At 35.8% G+C, this 21778-nt stretch overlaps 1 protein-coding gene across 1 annotated transcript in view; it reads right to left on the bottom strand.

Annotated features, from left to right (window-relative positions):
• The window catches only part of ARAP2 (ArfGAP with RhoGAP domain, ankyrin repeat and PH domain 2), a gene marked incomplete at both ends in the record, with an annotated part of 122703 nt that overhangs the window by 6328 nt on the left and 94597 nt on the right, over window positions 1-21778 (bottom strand). The window contains 7 exons of the mRNA XM_081999433.1: window positions 3705-3768; window positions 4264-4299; window positions 5742-5824; window positions 10177-10316; window positions 16588-16716; window positions 19344-19461; window positions 19971-20045. Coding sequence (XP_081855559.1) covers window positions 3705-3768; window positions 4264-4299; window positions 5742-5824; window positions 10177-10316; window positions 16588-16716; window positions 19344-19461; window positions 19971-20045 — 645 coding nt within the window. The remainder of the gene's footprint in view (window positions 1-3704; window positions 3769-4263; window positions 4300-5741; window positions 5825-10176; window positions 10317-16587; window positions 16717-19343; window positions 19462-19970; window positions 20046-21778) is intronic.

The following is a 21778-nucleotide window of genomic DNA, read 5'->3' as shown; positions in this document are numbered from 1 at the left end:
AATCTACAAATAAACAGATCTGGCTTGAATAATAGATTTTGTTTTAGCTCTACTGAAACAGGCCAGTTTTGGGGAGAACGCCAAAGTGTGAAGCTTCGTTCTCAGTGAGAGACATGACTGGGAAGAGAAGGGAATGAAAAAAAAAAATCATTAACTGAGAAACTGACATGAGGTCAGCTGTATGAGGTTGAATGAGGCCAAATGCCAAGTCCATTGCCAGCAGTGACTGAGTCCCAGCACTCGGGTCACAACCACCCCAGGCAACGCTACAGGCTTGGGGAGGAGTGGCAGGAGAGCTGCCCAGCAGAAAAAGACCTGGGGGTGCTGGTTGACAGCCGGCTAAATATGAGCCGGCAGTGTGCCCGGGTGGCCAAGAAGGCCAAGAGCATCCTGGCCTGTATCAGCAATAGTGTGGCCAGCAGGAGTAGGAAAGTGATCGTGCCCCTGTACTCGGCGCTGGTGAGGCCGCACCTTGAATCCTGTGTTCAGTTTTGGGCCCCTCACTACAAGAAGGATGTTGAGGTGCTTGAGCATGTCCAGAGAAGGGCAACGAAGCTGGTGAGGGGGCTGGAGCACAAGCCTTATGAGGAGCAGCTGAGGCAGCTGGGGTTGTTCAGTCTGGAGAAGAGGAGGCTGAGGGGAGACCTCATTGTTCTCTACAACTACCTGAAAGGGGGTTGTCGTGAGGTGGGTGTTGGTCTCTTCTCCCAAGTAACTAGCAATAGGACGAGAGGAAGTGGCCTCAACTATTAAAAAGCCATCAGTATCAGTGATTATTGACTTAGAATAGCAGCCTAGAAATCAGAAGCCCCAATTCCAAATTTAGAAAAAGTATTTTATAGATTCACAACTTTATGCAGTAAAAACTTCTCAGCCATGGTGCTGACCAGCATGATATTAGAGTCTGCTGTAAGAGTTCTCCTCAGTAAACACTAAGAACATTATCTCCCAAAGAAACATTGAGAAGGTGTTACCTGAAAGAGCAGGTCTTGCCAACCAAAATCAGCTTATTGTGGACCGAGACACAAGAAAAAGATGCAGTTCAGAAAGTGACTAAGAAACATTAAGTCAGCTTCTGAAGGAAACTGCCTCCCTTAACTCTCAGCAAGCTTAAGGAAACCCTCACTTGTCAGTTAAGCAGCCTGATTTCCCTTTTATGTCTGTAACATTTCTTAAAATAGAACTCTGGGAAAGTACATCAGAAATACTAGCAATGCATTAGGGCACGTAATAAATGTATTTATTCATAGTTTTGTCCTATCTGCTCAACTGCACCTCATGGTAATATAACGGTTCTCTAGGTAATCAAAGGCAATGGAACTGGAAGAATATTATTGTGTCCATCTTCATATCAATTAATTACTTCCAACTGTATGCTATGTATGCTATTAAGTGATTTTGTAAAAAACTATTACAGAATTCAAGAATCAAGTTTCAGCCATACATTTCAAGATGATTCTATGTAGAAATGAAAGGAACAATGGTCCTCCTTCAAACCCTCTTAATATTTACCAGCTAGAAGTACAAGATTAATAACCTCTGGGCTAGCTTGGTTTTCTGTACCAAAAGTACTCTTGTTACGAGATTACAGTGGTAACTACACTTTGCTATTTATATTCCCTGCACTATTTATACTACAGGAGTAAATATTATCAGAGAATGGGTAGAAAAAAAAAGATAGTACTACTATCTTACTGATATTAATTACCAATAAAGTCTTATTCTGCTCAAGCACTGAGGAACACAGTAACATAGATTTATCTCCCTCCTAATTGCACTGGGTCACTAAATGTCAATGTCTTAACACTTCAAAACCTACTTTACAGCATTTTTCAATTTGTAATCTAAGCTATTCCACTGACAAATAAGATGTGCTGCCTGAAGTCGAACATAAAGGTGTTCAAATACTGTGATAACAGATAAGGTAAAAGACAAGCTATCTTCCCTAAAGATGGCCTCAATTTGAAAATTCTAACTGGAAATAACCTCAGTTGACATTTACCAGTTTTCTGGTTTTGAAATGGGATAATGTGATAATTGTCTGCTGCTGCATGATACAAAACATTTGGAGATCTTATAGTAAGCTTTAGCAACATGAGCTGCTGCATTCTCAGGGAGATTTTCACTTTAAATTATATTTAAAGCAGTAGATTATAATAAGAACAATACAGCAAGTCTGCATCGTTAGCCCCTAATTTCTCATGTAATTCAAAGACCGACGATTTTACTGATGTCCAGAATGCTAATTAAAAGAAACAACAAACCGCACAAAACCAAAACAAAACCAAAAACCTCTCCTAATGTAGCTCATTAGTACTGCTAATTCATTGGACTGTTTGTTCATTGGAATAAAGTTTTTTAAAAACAATAGTATTGATTCACAGCATTTTTTTTAAATGCATGTTAAATTATTTTTATTTTTTTGTTAGAAAAAATATCCTGAACATTGAGCAGTGTCTCTCCGTTTTTTATCTATGTTGTCAGAGGAATGTTCTACATTCCACTCTAGCTCATCGGAATCCTAATAGATTGCCCCTCTTACATCAAAAGGACTTCAGCAGTTACCAAGCTTGTATCAGTTATTTCTAAGTAGCCTACGTCAATAACCTCTGAGCCTATTTGTCGTGACACCGCTTACGTTATGCCCATGAGGTGTATGCCAGGACTGGTGGCTGTTTCCATAGAAACTACAATAGTTACTTCAGTTAAAGAAGCTGAATAAGACAAAAATTTGGAAGTCTTACTTACAATGCATGCATTATACTTCTAGCACTACTATCTCTGAAGGTCAGATTCTGGTTTAGAAAGCCTCTAAGAAGTATGTGTTGCAATGATGTTGTGCCTAGTCCACTTTATGTAATACCTAAAGCTCACAGGTAATCATAAATCTAGTGATGTTTATTCACAGTGATATTCCCCAAAGTTCTTTGAACATCATGGCAAAGACAAGAAATATCTGACATAAATACAAAATCTTTGTAAAATCTTAAACTGTGTTCCAGTCTCCTGTCATGTTGAATTCTTCCCATCTCTCTTACTCCCGCTTCCTCCAATGTAAATATTAAACTCTATTTGCAAGGTGTGTTATATGGCACTCAAATGTACAGCCTCCTTACAGCATAGTAGCAAGGAGAAGATTACATAATTTAAGATAATGCCTATCCATCACAATGAATTGTCAGTGTTAACTAAGCTAACATGGATACTGGAGAGATACAGCTGTATTGACGCTGCTCTTCAACAGGGCTAGTACATACCACTATGTTTTTAAAGAGGACACCCTTCTTTCATGACTACTTTGCATGCAGCACCCAAATCAGTGAGCAGAGAAATAGCAGTCAGGCACATAGACACACCCGTTAGGTCAATGGCCAGAATTTCACCCAGAAGAGGTTTATTACTGCAAAGGAAATAAGTTGTCTGTCTTTAACCAGCTTCTCTACAACACAGCAGGAAAAAACCAGCCAGAATGTAATGATGTTCTTATTCTCAAAGCACTGAGCTTTAATATGAAAATGACTTTATAAATAATAGTCTTCATAGACTGAGATCCACCTTTTTGCAGTTTTATTACATTGAGTATTCCAGAAACTTTAACGGCATTGCAACTTTATCTATAACAGATCCATAACGCATACCTATAATTGTTTAACATGATTTTCATAACAGCAGCAAAAGTTACATTTCTTTGAATCCATTAGTACCTGTGCAGTAAAAATGCTGATCATCCACTCCATCTGCGCATCTTGTCCATCACAACATATATACCTAGAACGCAATATATAATTAACCATAAAAAGAACAAAAACCCGTTACAGTTAAACATATTAAAGAATGGGCTTCTAAAGAACGTCAAACAGTGCTTACATTCATTTATGAATGCTGTCTATATTTATTATCGAGAGTCCCATAAAAAGATAGGGAAATAGAAATACTTAAAATTATCACTTTACCCTACTTTGAAGACAATGCATGTGTTTCATTTAAAGCATGTGCATAGGTTTAAAATCTACCATTCTAAATTTATGAAAATCATTTGCTTTATGCCACAGAAGGGAGACAAGACACCTAATCCCGAGACCACCAAAACATATGAATTAAGACTTTATTTAAGTGAGAAAACATAGCAAAAAGTCAGCATGCAAACAAAATAATGCCCATTAGTTTTTAAGCATTCTTATTTTGAAATTGAACATTTCAACAAATATTAAACACTGATATTATTAAAATATTAAACCAATCCTGAGTTCCATGTTTACCTACCACTGGTGTTTTTCAGAAAATACTGCAAGTCCCCAGCTGAAACAAACAAAATTTTTAAAAATTAGTTCCAGAAACTTAAGACAGGGACATATTCCTCAAACTGCAGAGCCATTACCTTTATATAGTGCTTTTAAGTGGAAAAAAAAAATCAGGAAGTTTAAATGTGTACTGCAAAACTAGAGAAATTGTGGGTTTGATGATGGATTTTGGTCATTTTGTCACAGTTGATTCACAGGTAATGAACATTCTGTTCTGGACAAAAGGTCCAAGCCTCGCAGATGACGGCTAACTACTTGTCTCATTTTGGCTGTGGCTGTACTTTCTGAAAGCTGCTGGAAGTAAAACTGCTAAAATGTTGCCCAGCAAAGGGTCCACTGCAGTGTGGAAGTCACAGAGGGAAGAGGGGTATGCTTGCACTACAAACATAAGGAATCACAAGAGTTTACAGAGATTTAAAAATTGCTGGGGAAAAAAAAAGGGAATAGGTACAATGAAGCTTCTGAGGTCAGAACAGAAATAGAAACACAGAGACTCCTGGAGATCCAGAAGAGACTTTGCAAAGTCTGGTTTTGAAAGTAGACTGAAAATAAATCTCAAGGAATCTCTACCTGTGAAGACTCGTTTACATAATGTTTTTACTCCTATTTCAGACTAATCTTCTACTCATTCTATTCTTAACTCAAAAAAAACCAAAAACAAGAAACAAAACCAAAAACCAAGCCCACTCCAAAAGAACGAAAACAACCCCAAAACCAAGCCACCAACTTTTTCTCTAGTACAAATAAGCTTTGAAATGTATAGATCTTTTTGGGGTGTTTTGATGTGCCAACTGTAAAGGAAAAGTTCAAGTAGATCTGCTTAAAGGCTGCAGCCATCTTAGAATCCCCTTGGGATAGGATCCTATGTGCATTGTCTCCGTGTCTCAAAGTTTTGACCAAACAAGTACTGGAAACATCTGAGAAAAACAGGTGTCATTTTTCACTGCTCTCTTCCAGAGACATAGTCACTGATATTTGTAAAGGGCACTGTAGTGTTCAGCTAGAAAAAATATCAAAGTAACAAGGATCCTGAAAAGGAAAATCCTCTACTGAACAACAGGGATTGTCACTAAAGGCCACGACTAGTTGGTTTTCTCTTCTCTGTTTTTTCTTGGTGCAAAGAAAGCATGTCCACCAATGCAGGGGACATACTACAAAACGAAGTAAGCAAGCAGAAAGCATATCCACAAGAGATAATACACTTAAGATTAAGAAAAGCCAATCAATAAAGTAATTTCCTAGCAAAGAAGAGTTAACATGGAACACAAAACCAGAGATAGAAACAGAACAATTAATATTGTAGAGGGTAATTTAATTCAGCATACTTCAGTTGGCTTCTTGACTTCTCCTTGTTCCGCAATGTTTTATGTTCCCCATTCTTGACAATACTAGAAGTACCATACTACACAGTGTTTAGCTTACTATCTTTTCTCTTCTTACCTTGTTGGTGGCTTCATTTTCTTTTTCACTCCAAGATAAAGCTTCAGGGAATTGACAGGCAACACTTTTTCAGGTTTGCTAGCCTGCAAATAACATGTGAATTATTGTATCAGGAATGTGCAAAAAAAAAAAACCACACATGACTATCTTCACAGCTAGGCTTCTTTCATGGGCTGCACCCCTCTTTTCTAACAGATCATTAAGATTGTTAATGGGAAAGAAAGAGGGTAAAAAAGTGTGCCAGTCTCCATCATTGGAAGCAGACTAATTAAGAATTTGAGGTCCATGTGAAGTCACAAAACTGTAACACAACTGTAATCATGAATATGTAGTGGTACAATTCACCGCTCCTTGAATACTGTGTTCAGTTTTGGGCCCCTCACTACAAGAAGGACATTGAGGTGCTGGAGCATGTCCAGAGAAGGGCAACAAAGCTGGTGAGGGATCTGGAGCACAAGTCTGATAAGGAGCGGCTGAGGGAGCTGGGATTTTTTAGTCTGGAGAAGAGGAGGCTGAGGGGAGACCTTATCGCTCTCTACAACTACCTGAAAGGGGGTTGTGGTGAGGTGGGTGTTGGTCTCTTTTCCCAAGTAACCAGCGATAGGATGAGAGGAAGTGGCCTCAAGTTGCGGCAGAGGAGGTTGAGACTCCCTATTAGCAAAAATTTCTTTACTGAGAGAGTGGTCAAACATCGGAACAGGATGTCCAGGCAGGTGGAGTCACTATCACTGGGAAGTATTCAAAAAACATGTGGACGTGTCACTTCAGGATATGGCTTAGTGGGCATGGTGGTGTTGGGTTGATGGTTGGACTTGATGATCTTAAAGGTCTTTTCCAACCTTAATGATTCTGTGATTCTCTATGCTTACAAGACAGGATTCAAGGAGGAGAATAATGACTGCACTAGACGAACACTGGATCAAGTCAGGAAAGACTTGAGAGAATTTAAGTCATGCATCTCCAGTGGATCAGATAGGCTGCATCCAAGGCTTCTGAATGTGCTGGCTGACATCCTTGAGATGTTGTTATGTGTCATCTTGAAAGTGTCAGAGATAAGGGGCAAGTGCTGGTAACTGGAAAAAGGAAAACATTGCATACACCCTCAATAACAGCTGAAAAGATGACTGGAAGAACTAGTTGCCTGCCAACATCCTTTCAGTCCCATTTCAGGGAAATCCTGGACTAAGTTTTCTTGGAGCATGTTTCTAAGCACATGGAAGAGAAGGTGCTACTGGGAGCACGCAGCATGACCGACATGATTGATTTCTAAATAAAATGGCTGGATTTGTGGATGAGGGGGCAGTGGTGGATGTCATTTACCTCAAGGCTTCTCACAGTCTCTCACAATATTCTTCTACACAAGCTGGGATGTTACGGCCTGGATGGGTGGATGTCTATATCAGTAAAAAGCTAGTTGCATGATCAGATTCAGAGGGTGACAGTTAATCAGACATACTCTAACTGCGGACCTATGACAAGGGGAGTACTGCAGGGGTCTATCCTGGGACCCGTCCCTTTTAACATCTTCATCAATGACCTGGAGGAGTCAATCATCGGGTTTGCACAATGACCCAGAGGACGAGTCAATATGCTTGGGGGCAGGGCTGACTTCCAGAGGGTCCTATACAGGCCAAAGAAATAGGCCAACAGGAATGTTATGAAATTCAACAATGATATAACACCAAGTGCTGCACCAGGGAAAGAAAAAAAAACCCTGCAATGACACAGACTGGGGAGCAGCTCTGCTGAGGAGGATGTGGAGGTGCTGGTAGATGGCAAGCTAGGCATAAGCCAGCAGTGTGTCCTGGGCAGCAAAGAAAGTCTCCTGGGCTGTGTTAGCAGAAGCACAGCTGGTAGGATGAGGAGAGTGATTTTCCCCCTCTCCTCAGCACTTGTGAGACTGCATGTGCAGTCCTGCATGTGCAGTCCTGCATCCAGTTTTGGGCCTCCCCGACAGAAAAAAGGGAATCAATAATCTGGAGTGAGTTCATCAAAGGCCCACCAAACTGGCTAGGGGCTGAAACACTTGCCCTGTGAGGAGAGGCTGACCTAGCAGCAGCCCTCCAGCACCCACAGGGAAGTTATCAAGACGACCAAGTGAGGGTCTTTACATTGTGAGAAGATGACAAGATACAAGGACAAACTTCTTCCCATGAAGACAGTCAGGTACTGCAACAGACTTCCCAGAGAGATAGTGCAATCTCCATCCACAGGGGTTTTCAAGACTTAACTGCATCAAGCCCTGAGCAACCTGTTCTGACCTCAGCTGCTAGTCCTGCTGTGAACAGGAAGTTGGACTCGCAATGTCCTAAGGTTCCTTCCTTCCTTGTCGCATCTTGAACAAACTACCTTTAGCCAACCTACAAAAGACATATACCCACGCTAGGTATGAGAACTGAACATGACTGGAGGACAAAATGCTGAAAAGAAACAACAACATTCTCATGAACACTATTCTACTACAGAACGCAATTAACATCTATCACAACACGTCAACATCCCTTTAGCATTTTCAGGTCAAGTGTGTTAGCTTTCTATTTAGAAAAAAACAACTCCAAACTTAACAAGTCTTATAATCCCACTACATAAAGCTTCTCCATAGTGTTTACTGTCCTGCATTCTCAATTTCTCCCTCTACAGTCTTCAGTCTCTAACACTCCAGTGTGGGAAAAGAGAGACAGTATCCGAGATGGCATAAACAATTAAGAAAACAAAACAAAAAACGATGCAACAATTTTATGGTTGGTATTCTGGTGTAACTTTACACTCAAATGCAAGGGTACTGCCAGGATGACAAAACATCCTTACAAAACATACTATTTTGTTAACTGTATACTTCTTACAAAAATATACCTGAAGGAAGCCATTTGTCTGCGTGTGAGCTTATCTCTTAACAACAGTACATTAAAGTTGTATGTTATTTCAGTCAAGTTACAGTATTGTGCTAATTAACATACAGTATAATGGAAACTTTTCACTTTTTTGATAATTGCTCTTGAACAAGAGAAACACTTAACAGAATGTATCCCTACTTGCATATATAAACTTAATGTGTTGTTAATGAGAATTTATAAATTAATTAGTACGTGCAGTCTTATTAAATACAATTTTCCATCTGCAATGTCAAGCTTCCCTACTCTTCATTTCTAAATATGACTAAAATTAAACCAAGATTATTAGTGGTAGATGTACATTTCTCAAAAGAAAATAAAACAAACTGATATACACTATTGTGTCAGAATGGTATTTCCATTTGCTTTTTAAAAAAAACCACTAATGTAAAGCCATTTAAAAGTAACACTGTTCAAAATTCCACCCCAGCTGGGGAATTTAATGTTTTATAATTAAGAATGGCTTAAAAAAGCAGGTTATAAAGTAGTACAACAATCTTATCATAAACTCTTTCCAAGATACTAATTAAGGTTTTATGGCCATATTAATTTATTCTCACATGTGCCAATTTGCATTTTAGCACTAAATTATGATACTCTATTTTTGACATCCTGGGGTCATTCTAATTAAGATTATACCCACAGTATAACAAGACGACACAATATTTCTTTTGCATTAGCTTGAGCAATGGATCTGTCTTTAAAAAAAGGACTTTATGAAGGTCAGTAAGTATACATCTATATGTGCTGGATGGGCAAATCCACCAGTCAGCAAAAATAAAAGCACCTTAAACTTTAAGAGGTTTTTGGTTTTTAAATCAGAAATTATAAAAACTAAAATGAAAACATAGTTCATGATGCATATTATTTAGTTTATACTTTAATAACAAGCTGCATACACCCAAAAACACTTTTTAAAGAAAACTCCAGAGAAATGTTTAAAATTGAACTCATCATGCTATTCAGTATGCCTAAATTTGCTGCTTCTGTGGATTCTGAGGTATACCTAATTATCAATACTAGTTTTTGGAGGACTAACAATACATCCGAAAACTGTTGTTGGGAAGCAGGGGAACATTTTGCAAGTGTATTGAGAGTTATTGTTTCCTATAATCTCTTCTATCATGATAATTGTAGGTATAAAAACCCTGTTCCTTGTAATTTCTAATGGCTTTCTGTGAGACACCAAGAAAAAAACGGTATGCAGGTCACAAGTTCCATATTACTTCTGCTACTGCCTTCTACAATAGGTTCAAAAAACTTAGTCACAGCACAAGCTGTACGCATTCCTAAGCATTAGTTTATTTTTATCTTTTAAAGCTTATAGTAATGCGTAATTACAATAGCTAAATGAGCAACTGAAACAAACTGCTTTTACTAAAGCATCTGTGAAATAGTAAGATAAAAATTTGTACTTCAACTCCAGACTCTAGAAGTTGCCATTTAATATCAGAAATGTTGATCTGTTTGCCTTCTCTTTTTGGTATGAAAAAGAAAGCTTAAGTGAGTGCTTAAGAGTTTAGTGAAGAGTTTGTCTGTTGTACCTTCATATCCTTATAAAGAAGTAAGTTTCCTTCCTGTAACACAAAATAACGCTCTTGAAATTTGTTTCCGGACAGTAGTTTCGATGGTTCTTCTTTGTACTTCAGATTGCCTGCTTTCACACTACCTTTCTCATTTTTCTCTATTAAGAAAATAAAAAAACATTTTGTTAGAAGATTTTACAACACCAGAAGCTGTTAGATTTTACGTGCTCCTAGTATTACTGTTTATTAAAAGACTAAAATTACAATTTCACTGTTATGTATTGGAAATAATAAAATTAATTATATATAAGTATATAATTATATTATTTAAAAATACATGTTATTTGTTAATATAATATATATTAATAAGAAGGTATTATTAAATATTGACACCATTATGATTTTGATTACTGGGGGGAAAAAAGTCTTCTCTGTTTCATTTGCAAGATAACATAGAAAGAATCCACAAACACACTTTGATTAAAAGAATCTTTTCAGAATAGAATGTGTAGTTAATTCCAAAAGTATCACATTGATACATTTAATCTCTGTGCTTCAGAGAGGCAAAAATTTTCCATAAAGATATGATCTTGTTATGAATCTGTCTACATTTTTCTGTTTGAGTCAAAATAACACACAGAAGCACACATATATTTGGTAAAATGAAAAAAAAAAACCCCCACAAACCAACGAACCAGAACAAAAAAAAAATCAAGCAATCCCTGCACAAAAAAAAAACCCACACAACTTTGCTGTCAGCTTTATAAGCCATTTAACTTTGTACCAAAAAAGCTTTTATTTAAAAAAAAATACCAGAACCATTGGAGGTTTTTAGTGTTAGAGACTAGATTTTTCAGTACATTCTCACCAATTTAAAATTCTAAATAAAATACAAAAAAGTATTACTAGTACACTTAAATCACTGCATCACCACTTTTAAATGGTTTTGGTTTTCCTATTCTGCCAATATATGTGTGGGTTTTTTAAACTAGTTTATCAGCTTCTCCCAGCAAGTCCACTTTCAAATAGCAAACATTTCTGACCACTAATTTCAGCAATTACCATGCTGATATGACTCATGTATATAAACTCAAACCAAAACAGCATTTTAACAAAGTAAAGAACAACAAAAGAAAAAAAAATTTCCTACTTATATCTTACGAAGTCTTTATGAAAGAGAACAGAATTAAGAAGAATTCTGAGGTATTCTTTTCTCCTTGAGGTAACTAGTGCTGAAAGCAGACTGCCAGCATGAAGAGAGAGCAGCTGGCAGGAGATGAACTCTTCTCCTCTATTCCAGTCAACACCATTTTACCTTGAAGAGGAAGCCGTACTAACAGGGCTCATAATTCCTTTATCCCAAAACAATACAAGCTTACTACTTATGCCATATTTTGGCTATCATCATCTCTTTTCTTTTGCTAAGTGTAGATGTTTCCTACAAGTCATTCACTTATTTAGGAAATACTGTATAAACTCGTTTTGGAGTCCCAGAATGATACCACTATTTTTTTATAATATATTAATTTCAAGATAATAAATAAAATTGTGGTGTAAAAGGAGTATGCGATGTATGGAGAATAGCATCCTTATATAACTACTCAGTTGGCTCTTTTCATTAAAATTCCACTTAGGATTTGAGCATCTGATATAAAAATTCTATTATTAAGAAGCAGCACACGATATAGTCACACAATAAAAACAATATATTTTAAATAAATCAATAATAAAAAGTAACATAAATATATTTTCATTTGGTCAGGGAAGACAGTAATACAGAAAAGACCAATTTTCATTGTCTGCATAGTTTTTTTTATTTGTGAAGAGAGGTATTTCACAGTCATGCTTTGGAAGCAACACTTGCTGTAACGTACTAATCGAAATTATGTATTTTTTTCCATCTTCAGACATTTTACTAAATGAGCAGTCAATATCTTCAAGTACTGCCTGACATGCAACAAAGCAAGTACGAGAGTTGACAAGGGAGAATTAAGAATTTGCAGGAAACATCACTAATGAACACAAAATGCAGGGTCTAATACAAATATATTGCACAGCAATGTTTACAACTACCTGCATTTCAGTATTTATGGGTTTTGTTCTTCTTTTAAAGAACCTGTAGACAGTTATTCCACACATGACTGTTTAGGAAAAAACCCAACATTTAGTAGTGAAAAATATACTAATGCATTAGATGCATGGTTGTGCATGTACAAAAAGTACATGAGTGATATCCAGTTTCAAACACCCAATTATGCAAATACACTTTAAAATGCATACAAAAAAACAGCTATGTTATATTTCAAAACTCGGAGTCAGATTCTACTATTGTTTGTACAGTGTAGAGAGAATTTGGGACTAACTTAAAAAGTTGTATCTCAATCTCATCTTTCATACTGGCTGAAACACAGTTGTTTAAAGAGTCAGAATTAAATTATTCCTCCTACCAACCCCAATTATTTGTAAAAAGAAGATAATTAAAAATTGTGAACCTAATTCCATCTTGCTTTATATCTTAGTGCAAACTGATGCTATGAAAAACATTTTAAAATATAATGGAAGTTTAAAAGATAATAAGCTTCACTGATTTCATCAAATAAACCCATCTACATTCTAATTAGCATGCTTGTTGTGAAAGGAAAAGCTCAAAAGAAAATTTCCCGCTATTTTCATTAGAGTTCAAGATAGAATCTAAAGCCAGGATCAATACATTTCTACATTAAAATCAGAAGTTATTTGGATTGCCTCAGTTCTAAGTGCAAATATACATACAGATTTTTAAAAAGCACTAATGCATTCCCTCTTTGCCAATAAGAATGTTTGTTTCATGGTCAGAATAGAATATGAATCTTTATCCACACAATCACAAGCTTTGATACAAAATCAGAGTACCAGGATACTTCCACATCTGTATCAAATTGCAAGATTTTTTAAATTTCTGCACATAGCTCTCTACATGACAAAAACTCATTCTAAACTTCACAGCATTGCCACCACAGCAAATCTATCAAACACTTGATACTTAACACAGATCTTAGAAAAGCCTGAAGGAGGAAAAAAAAATCCTCTAAATTGATGATGTTCTATAGTATTATCTATATTCTAATTAATTATTATCTATAGTCTACAGATAATAATTAGAAGCCAGTATTTAATAAAGTAAATCTAAAATAATCCAGAGATGTCCTAATCAGAGTGATTTTTCAGATAAAAACTTTACAAAACATGCAAAACTTTCTAGAACTTTGCAACTACTAGGAACTAGATGCACTCAGTCCATTCAGGATTGATCCACCTATAGTTTAGATGTTTGTGTTTGAAGAATATGTCTGAATAATAGCCCCTGTTCTCAGAAATCAATACTTCCCACTCAAATTATACAACCCTTTACTGGTAAATTTTCAAGGACCTATATATGCACACTTTAGAGTGGATCTATTCTCTCCTGTTTTTCTAACAAATAAAACTTTAATGTGGGAAATATTCAGGTAAGGAGAAGAAAAAGGGTCTTGAAATAGAACCAAGCTGTACTGAGTATCTGTTAGACCAAAATATAATGCACACCTTGCCCTTCTGAAAAGCACTTGAAAGGGTGCTCCTGCAACAAGCACGTAAAGCTGTGGAGTAAGTTGTCAAGGGAGAATAACTAAAGAACTAGAGGAAAGTGGAAAACTCACCACCAGTTTACTGAAACATATCAATACAAATAAACTAATACTTCAACTTGAAAAAGAAAGTTGATTTCTAGACAAACTGAAATATACATCTAGACCTCAATACAATGTTTGATATTGCACAACATAAGAAATTCGTTTAAAATGGACAAAATGAGTATAATATTATGAAAATGGAGAATGTACTATGTGTAAGGAACATGGGAAAAATTGCAGTGACAGGGAAGACAATAATAAGTTGCCAAGATGAAACAAGGCTAATAGAGTTGTTTTTTTAGGCTCACTATTGAACCAACACTATTTCAAACATCACTGAAGTCTCTGGAAGAAAAGGGAGAAAAGTGTTGATGACATAAAGCTCTGAGGTAACATTAAGAGAAAAAAGGTCAGGAATATCGTAATTTAGTCTGTAAGATTGTAACATAAATCAGAGAACCAAGGGAAATTCATGGAATTCAGTGATAAATGTACTATGATCACAGCCCTATTAATTTTGCTGTGGAGGAGAAGGACATCCATCCACACACTTGTCCATTTGTATGGGCAAGTTGTTAAAATACATACTTCAAAAACTAGTGGTTGGATGTCTGGCCTCAGCCCTACTACTCAGTGAGGAGGAATTATCCACATAAAGAACGAAGAAGACTGAAAAGATGGTGGTCTCCCCTTCCTCCTTCAAGCCAGCAGTTATTTCTTGTGCTCTTTGAGATGGAGAACTCCAACGTAACCACAACTGCCTCCTCCTCTAGACACTGGGAGCATCCTTTCCCCAATGACCTCATCCTGTATCTTTTCTCACTCTGACACTGTCTAGTGATGGAAGCACGACATTTATCTAAAAAAACCCTGTATCTTTTTGTCCTGAAGTAGCTGCTTACTTGTTTTCACACTGTGTACAGATGCAAGATTAGAAATAGATACAGCATGTAGATTCCCGCAACTACAAAATGTGGATGAATGGTGCAGATTTTCTGTGCATTTTAGCCTATACTTAATATACACACTGTTTTGCCGAAGCTAGTGAACTTGCTCCTCAGTCTTGCTAATGTTTCACAGTAAATGTACAAGCTAAAAGTGGACTCAAAAACTCTAACGAGATGAATTTACTACAGAACTGTGTTTATTTTAAACATTATTTTATTATAACAACATCCAGTCACAAAAAGCAACATTTTAGAAATTAAAGTATGTTCACCATGAAAAAGTTCCTTAAAATGACAATTCCAGTCTCAAGAAAAAATTTTGTAATACATGAGACTGCCATGTAGAATTTGCAGAGATCAACACTGTACGTCTGCAACATGGCAGAGATTTTTTCCCTTCACACCACTAAGAAAACCAATATAGCTTATTAACTATGGTTTTAATTATTTAAAAAACCCAACAGTAGACATAAACATTCAGTCAAAAGCCTGTGTGTGTAGACTAAGGTCAAAATGAATAGAATTAATGCAAACAATTACTGTGAGGGGTTGAGAGAACAAATGGATGTAGAAATTAGGAGAGAAGTAGGAGGGCAAATGGCAGATCTCCCCTTTAAATAGTACTACATTTTGTGAATTAACACTAGCCTAATCCTTATGTGTTTCTCAGAGCAGCAGTTCACACAGTCCTTATGATGAGAGGTGATGGGAGTTCATTTATCAAGCTTTTAATGAAATAGGCCATTTCTCTCTTTTCACTATCTGCTATGAAACGTTTAGAGACAGTGAAACTCAAACATAAAAGTCATGAATAGCACACCTGTTAAGGTTGGTTCATATTTGTGGAATATAGGATGAGAGAAGGTTATTGCTTTCAGAAGAATAAGCATAACAGCATAACTTTTACTTCTTGAGATAAAGACAGAAGAGATACATAGATGGAGAGATTAATACCTTTGTGTATGGGCAAGAGAGGAAAAGTTTACATATTTGAATAAGTCATTAGATAAAATCAGATGGGCATTAAATCAGGCATCATGTGTCACCATCACATGTTTTACAGTGATGGCATGCAGGATTTCAATTGCTTGAAAACAGTATAGTTAATTTTGGACATGTTTAATATCTAAAGTCCTGCTTCCCTCAAAGCAAATACTACATATTATTACATGGGATACTTAAATCCAGGTATTATGTAAAAAAAACAAAACAACAAAATAGGACTGGGGCAGCTTGTAAATCATATTTTTCCACTAAATATTTGAGCTGTATTTCCTTTCAAGTGTCAGATCTTAATTCCTCATCCTTTTTAATGGCCACATACTCTATAAGTTATTCAGTTGCTTATGTCATTCAAATTAGCTTTGTAGTTTGGAGGCATCAGATTATATAGTAGAAATTATTATTTGTATATAACATACTTACATAATTTTATAAAAATGTACATTTTATATATATAATGTAATCATTCTATAGACAAGATATGCATATATGTAGTCCACAGACAGTATAGTGTAGTATGTATGTGGATGGACTGTGCAGAGCTGCACTATGGATGAAAAAGCAGTCTCAAGCTTCACAGCTTCAGAACACAGAACTTCTGTATACTTTTATGTTCAAATGGGAGAGCTTATAGTTTGTAGAAACAAGAACATCCATAATTTCTATGTTTTAAAAGGAAGTTGGCACAACCCTCAGTAAATCACTACCCGTCATAAAGTAGTAGTAATTCAGATGTTCTGGGAGACTTTGCCCCAAAGAAACAGCTATAAAAGAATTGCCATCCTCATGTCCCCATGTGAAATATCTAAGTTTTAAAAAAAGATACGTACCACTATAGAGTTTTATCATGTCTGCTGTTAGAAATCTCTTTATTATCAGATATGCAGTGCCAGGCTCTGGTAGTGAACTCCAGTGAAGAACTTGTTCTAGTACATTCTCTGTATAATGCAGAGGACGCTCTGAAAAGTTCCGGAGAAAAACAAAAAACAAAAAACATTGAAATAAAAAAAAAAAACACACCAAGATTGGAGGCCCTTAGAAGTTACACACACTTATACACAACACTGTCTCATTCACTTTGAGCTATAAAAGAAAACCACTGCTTTCAAAATAAGGCAACTAGGCACTTCAATGACTTTCTGCAGCAACACCTTTGCTGGCAGGGTCTGCACAGGTAATGAGTATCAAGTTAAACAAGCAGTAGTTAAATGTTCAGTGACTCTTTTGTATTTAGTTATAAATATTTTCTTACATAAATACTTTAAAACACTGCTTTCAAACTGAATACAAAAGTTAGGAACTGCCGTAGAACATTCATAAATGTGATCAAACAGAACTGAGACCTGCAGCTATACTGGGCCCCTTTTGCCTAGGCTCAATATAAAAATGAATCATCATAGCTACCAATTCTCTGTAATCAAAAACCAAAGAATTTGGAGCAGTTACAGTGAAAAAAATATACAAACAAACTGGTATAGATCATATTGTCTGTTAATGATCAAAGCAGACTGAGACAGAATCTACATTCCTTTTACTAGAAGGGAAAAGTATGTGGTCTTCCTAGGTCTTCACCCTGTTGCTGTGGTCGGGGAATTTCCAGACTTCCACTTTTATATTCCAAACTCATACAAAGAGTACAGCAAGATTAAAATGCCAGTAGATGAAGGCATGACTAGACTTTATGTGTGCGCTTCAACGCTTCAGTTGCTCAAGCATACATTCGTTGATCAGTAACACATCCTAAAAGAGAAATTCTGAGACCCTTTCACAGGATTGAAAAACTGCAGTCATAAGGAATTCCAGACAATACCCCATATAAACCCCAGTTCATATGCCAAATGAAAGTAGCGAAGAGCTTGCAAATAGTCACTAAATCTGCATTATCAGATCAGCAGAAATATGAGTGTGACACGTTCTGCAACACGGCCTGAGGTATCATAGAAGGCAACACTGATGTGGATGGAGGGAGATCGCACAGTTCCCCTCTCTGCTAATCCTTCTTCCACACACACCGCACTGAATGCTTTCACCTGCCCAGCAGTAGGCACCTACTACAATTCATGAAAGCACAAAAAAATTAATAATGGCTTTGCAGGCTACAATTTAGAGCAGTGGATCCAAGTGTCATTTTATCTCCAAAGAGAGATTTTTCCAAAAGGTCTGTGTTGCCATTTGCATACCAACTTATGTGGGTCAGGCCCTGAAAATAGCTGGGTACAGCTCCTAGAAAGTCACGCTTGTGTGACACTGTCATGTTGGGTCAGGCAGTCTAGCCCTGTGTCTCTTGAGTACTGAAGGGAAAAGTATGCCGCCATAATCTCGCTTTTCACTTCTGCTAGGGTAGGTGAATATGAAATGTCAACAGCTGCTTTGGGACTGTCCAGCACTACACTCTGGCAGAACATATTTTCCTGAACACCAGAGCTTCAGAAAGCGGCACCTACAAATAACATATTTAAGAGAGAGAAAAAACTACCATTGTTTTGGGATGCAAAAAACCTACCTTAGCTGCAAACTTGCTATACCAGTTATATGAAGATTTTATTATTCAGACATGACAACAAAGCAGTCTAACAAAAATACTATTATGTAGACAGCAGCTCAATCCCTACTGTATAACATCATTTCTTCTGGCCCTTTTGTTTTAAATGGTAAAACTTTTAAAATACCTTTTCAACTTTTGGAAAACTGTGGACTCTGATGTGATAAAGTTAAAACAACTTGTTGCCTTTGTACAACAGAGAAAAATCCGTTTTAAGGAGGAGAACTTTACAAATCAAAAGCAGGCAACACTGGCAAATCACCACATCTTCCTAGAACACCAGCACTCCTGGAGTAAACACCTACTGTTTCATTTATAGTTACGTTTAAGACCATCTGTCAGCATGGATTACACGGTACATAAATCATCATGCTGAAAAGCAGTAGCTATTTTACTGGTAACACACCTCATTTACAAAATATCCATCAAGCACAAATTACTAAGAAAAACCCCTATAGACTCCATTTTGTACAAGCATATGGTATTGAATGTTCTGCATTTGGTTAGATAGAATTATCAATTATTGCAACTTTTCAGTATGTAAATAATTTAGTTGATTTTTAATATTGCAATTTTAGTATTTTGGACAGCAAGCAGTCAACACATATGTCCAATTACCCTTTTACTGAGGTCATCATATGCTGGTAAATATCCAAATCCAGTCATTTTCACCTTAAACAACATTAACTATCAGGAGAAAATTACTTTTTAGGAAATGTAAGATTCTAATTTTCTTGCCTTCTCAGGGTTAGTTTTCAGGGCAGTGTATCTTAAAAAGTAAAATAACTTGCAAAAAAATTCAGGATTGAGTATAACAAACTGAATACCGCCATGCATTGGACAGGTACCAGACCCATGCCAGGAACACAAGCAGGAAATTAATTTCTGTCAGAAAGACACCATGATCATTAACATGCATTTGAAACAAATAAGCAAACTTTTTTCTGTGATGACATGTCAGAATCTCAACTTACTTGTAAATGCCTTCAATTACAAATAAAAATAGTAAAACTTGATGAACATGTGTAACTAAGTTTCACTAACCCAGTTCTCCATTTTCAAGTACTTCAAAAGCAGCCCAGATATCATCTTTGTTGGGAATAATGTTTTTGATTCCTAAAACATCATTAGTTAATTCTTCTGCTTCCATCAAAGGTGATACCTGTAATACAAATTGAGTCAGTTTATAATATATTACAATTACTGATTTCTGATTTTTTCAAAATCTTCCTCCCTGCAGTTTTTAAGTTGAATTAAAAACAAAAAACAACAACAAACCAAAAAAAGAAAAAACCAAACCAGCAGCAGATATATTGAGTTGGAAACCCATAAATGATTTGTCAGACCCCAGTATGCTTTCCTTATTTTGTTCCATGAAATCGAAGTTATAATTTTTAGTTGACTGATAACTTGGTAATTTGAAATTCCTTTTCTCTACCCTTGAAAAATTAGGAAAACAAAAAAAGCCTTGTGTTTTCTTGGGTATGGGAAGGTAAATATCACAACAATATTAGACAACACAGCCAATTAAAAAAATACCTAAAAGAATAGCGATAGATATAAATTCATACTTTCATTATGTAATTATATAAAAACATGTATGAAAATAAATTTGGTATACTTAATGTGAAAGTGCTTCGTAAAAACACTGTATCACTTTTATACACTAACCCTGATTATAATACTACAGTCTGGCTCCTTTCTTTCCACGTAAGCTTCAATAAGCAAATCTCCAGCCTGAGAAACCTAAAACAAAACAAAACAAAAAATCAGACTGTCTTAAAAATATTTGAAATATCCTTTTAAATAGGGAAAGTACAATTATTATCTAGTAGATGTGCGAGAACCTAGTAAACTCAAACTTTTTTTTTCCACCCACTCATCTACAAAAATAGTTCAAATGTTGACTCTAATGGGAAAACCTGCACTGCATTCACTTTTATTTGACTAACATAAGAAAAAAAACAAACCTTATTCACAGATTCAGGAGGAAAATCCAAACCATGACTAAATCCAACAGAATCATATCAAACAAAATGAACACAGTTTACAAATATAAATTCAAGAGCAAGAAAGCTAGGGGAGACATGAAATAACTTAAAAATTATATTTAAGGCTGCAAAGTCTAAGATATGAGTGTACCTTAGTATCTTAAACTGCCAGAACCATAAATCTGATTTAGAGCCAAGCTCAATTCAGAGCCAAAACAGATGAATAGAATTTAAAACGATAAAAAAGGATAGAACAGGAACCCCCAACTAAAATGAGTTAGTTAAAAATGAGAGAAAAAATTACAGACAACAGAATATTTCAGCCATATAGCCATATGTACATATCCAAAATTCATTACTACCAAGACTACATTTATGATTATTAATCACAATGACAACTTGTCGTTACATATTTAAAAAAGGAATCAAAATAAATGCTCTTGATATTAACCTCTGCAAAATATAGCTCTTCAAATTTGTCAGAGAGATATCTAAACTTTATGTACAATGCTAACATGTGGAATGATTAGATGAGACAGTAAATACATTATATAACGGTTTAATATACTCAATACCGACAAACATAATTAAAAATGTGTAACAATATGAAACTCACAAAGAAATTGGAAAGTCAGTAAATCCAACATTTTATGACTGAGGAGAAAAAAAGTCTAATTCATGAGAGGGAATTTAGTATTTTCCATTGTTACTAGGTTTGGCATTAAAATTATCTTCATGGATGAGAAATTACTTTACTTTTCTACAGTTAAAAAGGTCTCACGTTTTTTCCTGCTCTAGTTCCTTTGCAATACTGCGAAGTATTTGCAATGTTGCAAAGTCGCAAGTATCTTAAAAAGATTGTCATTCATCCCAGTACCAAAAATATTTTCCAAAACTGAATACATGATGACAATCAGAGCATAGGAAGAAAAAATAAGGCAGAAAACTGGACTTTTCAGGAAGTATACCCTTTTATTAATAACCCAATATTAAGAATTAATAATCAAATTAAAATCAAGAACAAGAATTTGTGTCTTAATTTTGAGAACAGTATTCATAGTGATGCTACTTATTTATATATTAGTACAAAGGAAGAGGTTAAGAACAGTAAAACAACTTCATCATATACTGAATAAGTTATGGAGAAAATGATAGAAACAGGTGAGCTTTGGGATACATTTTGACTAATTTACAGAAGGTAAAACTACTTTTCTATAGAAAAATAAATCGGAGCACTCAATTTTAAAGAACATTAACGTCACGAAAAATAGTGACTTTAAAGTTAGTTTAGCCTCTGAGAATAGAAAACTAATGGAAGCATTTGTGAGGAAAAACATTACAAAGCTACTTTGAAGAAAACTGCTTAATTATAGTGGCACAGACTCAAAAAAGCTCATTTAGTTGTAAAATTTGCTTTTCAGATGATATTACAGAATAAAGGTTGGAAATAAGAATGAAGCTGACATTTGATTTCTACTGGGCTCATGT

This window comes from Phaethon aethereus, assembly GCF_964289735.1.
Source record: "Phaethon aethereus genome assembly, chromosome: 4".
In the NCBI taxonomy this organism is placed as follows: Eukaryota; Metazoa; Chordata; class Aves; order Phaethontiformes; family Phaethontidae; genus Phaethon; species Phaethon aethereus.
Note: the sequence above shows the minus strand (reverse complement) of the source record. Positions and strands in the feature narration are given on the sequence as shown.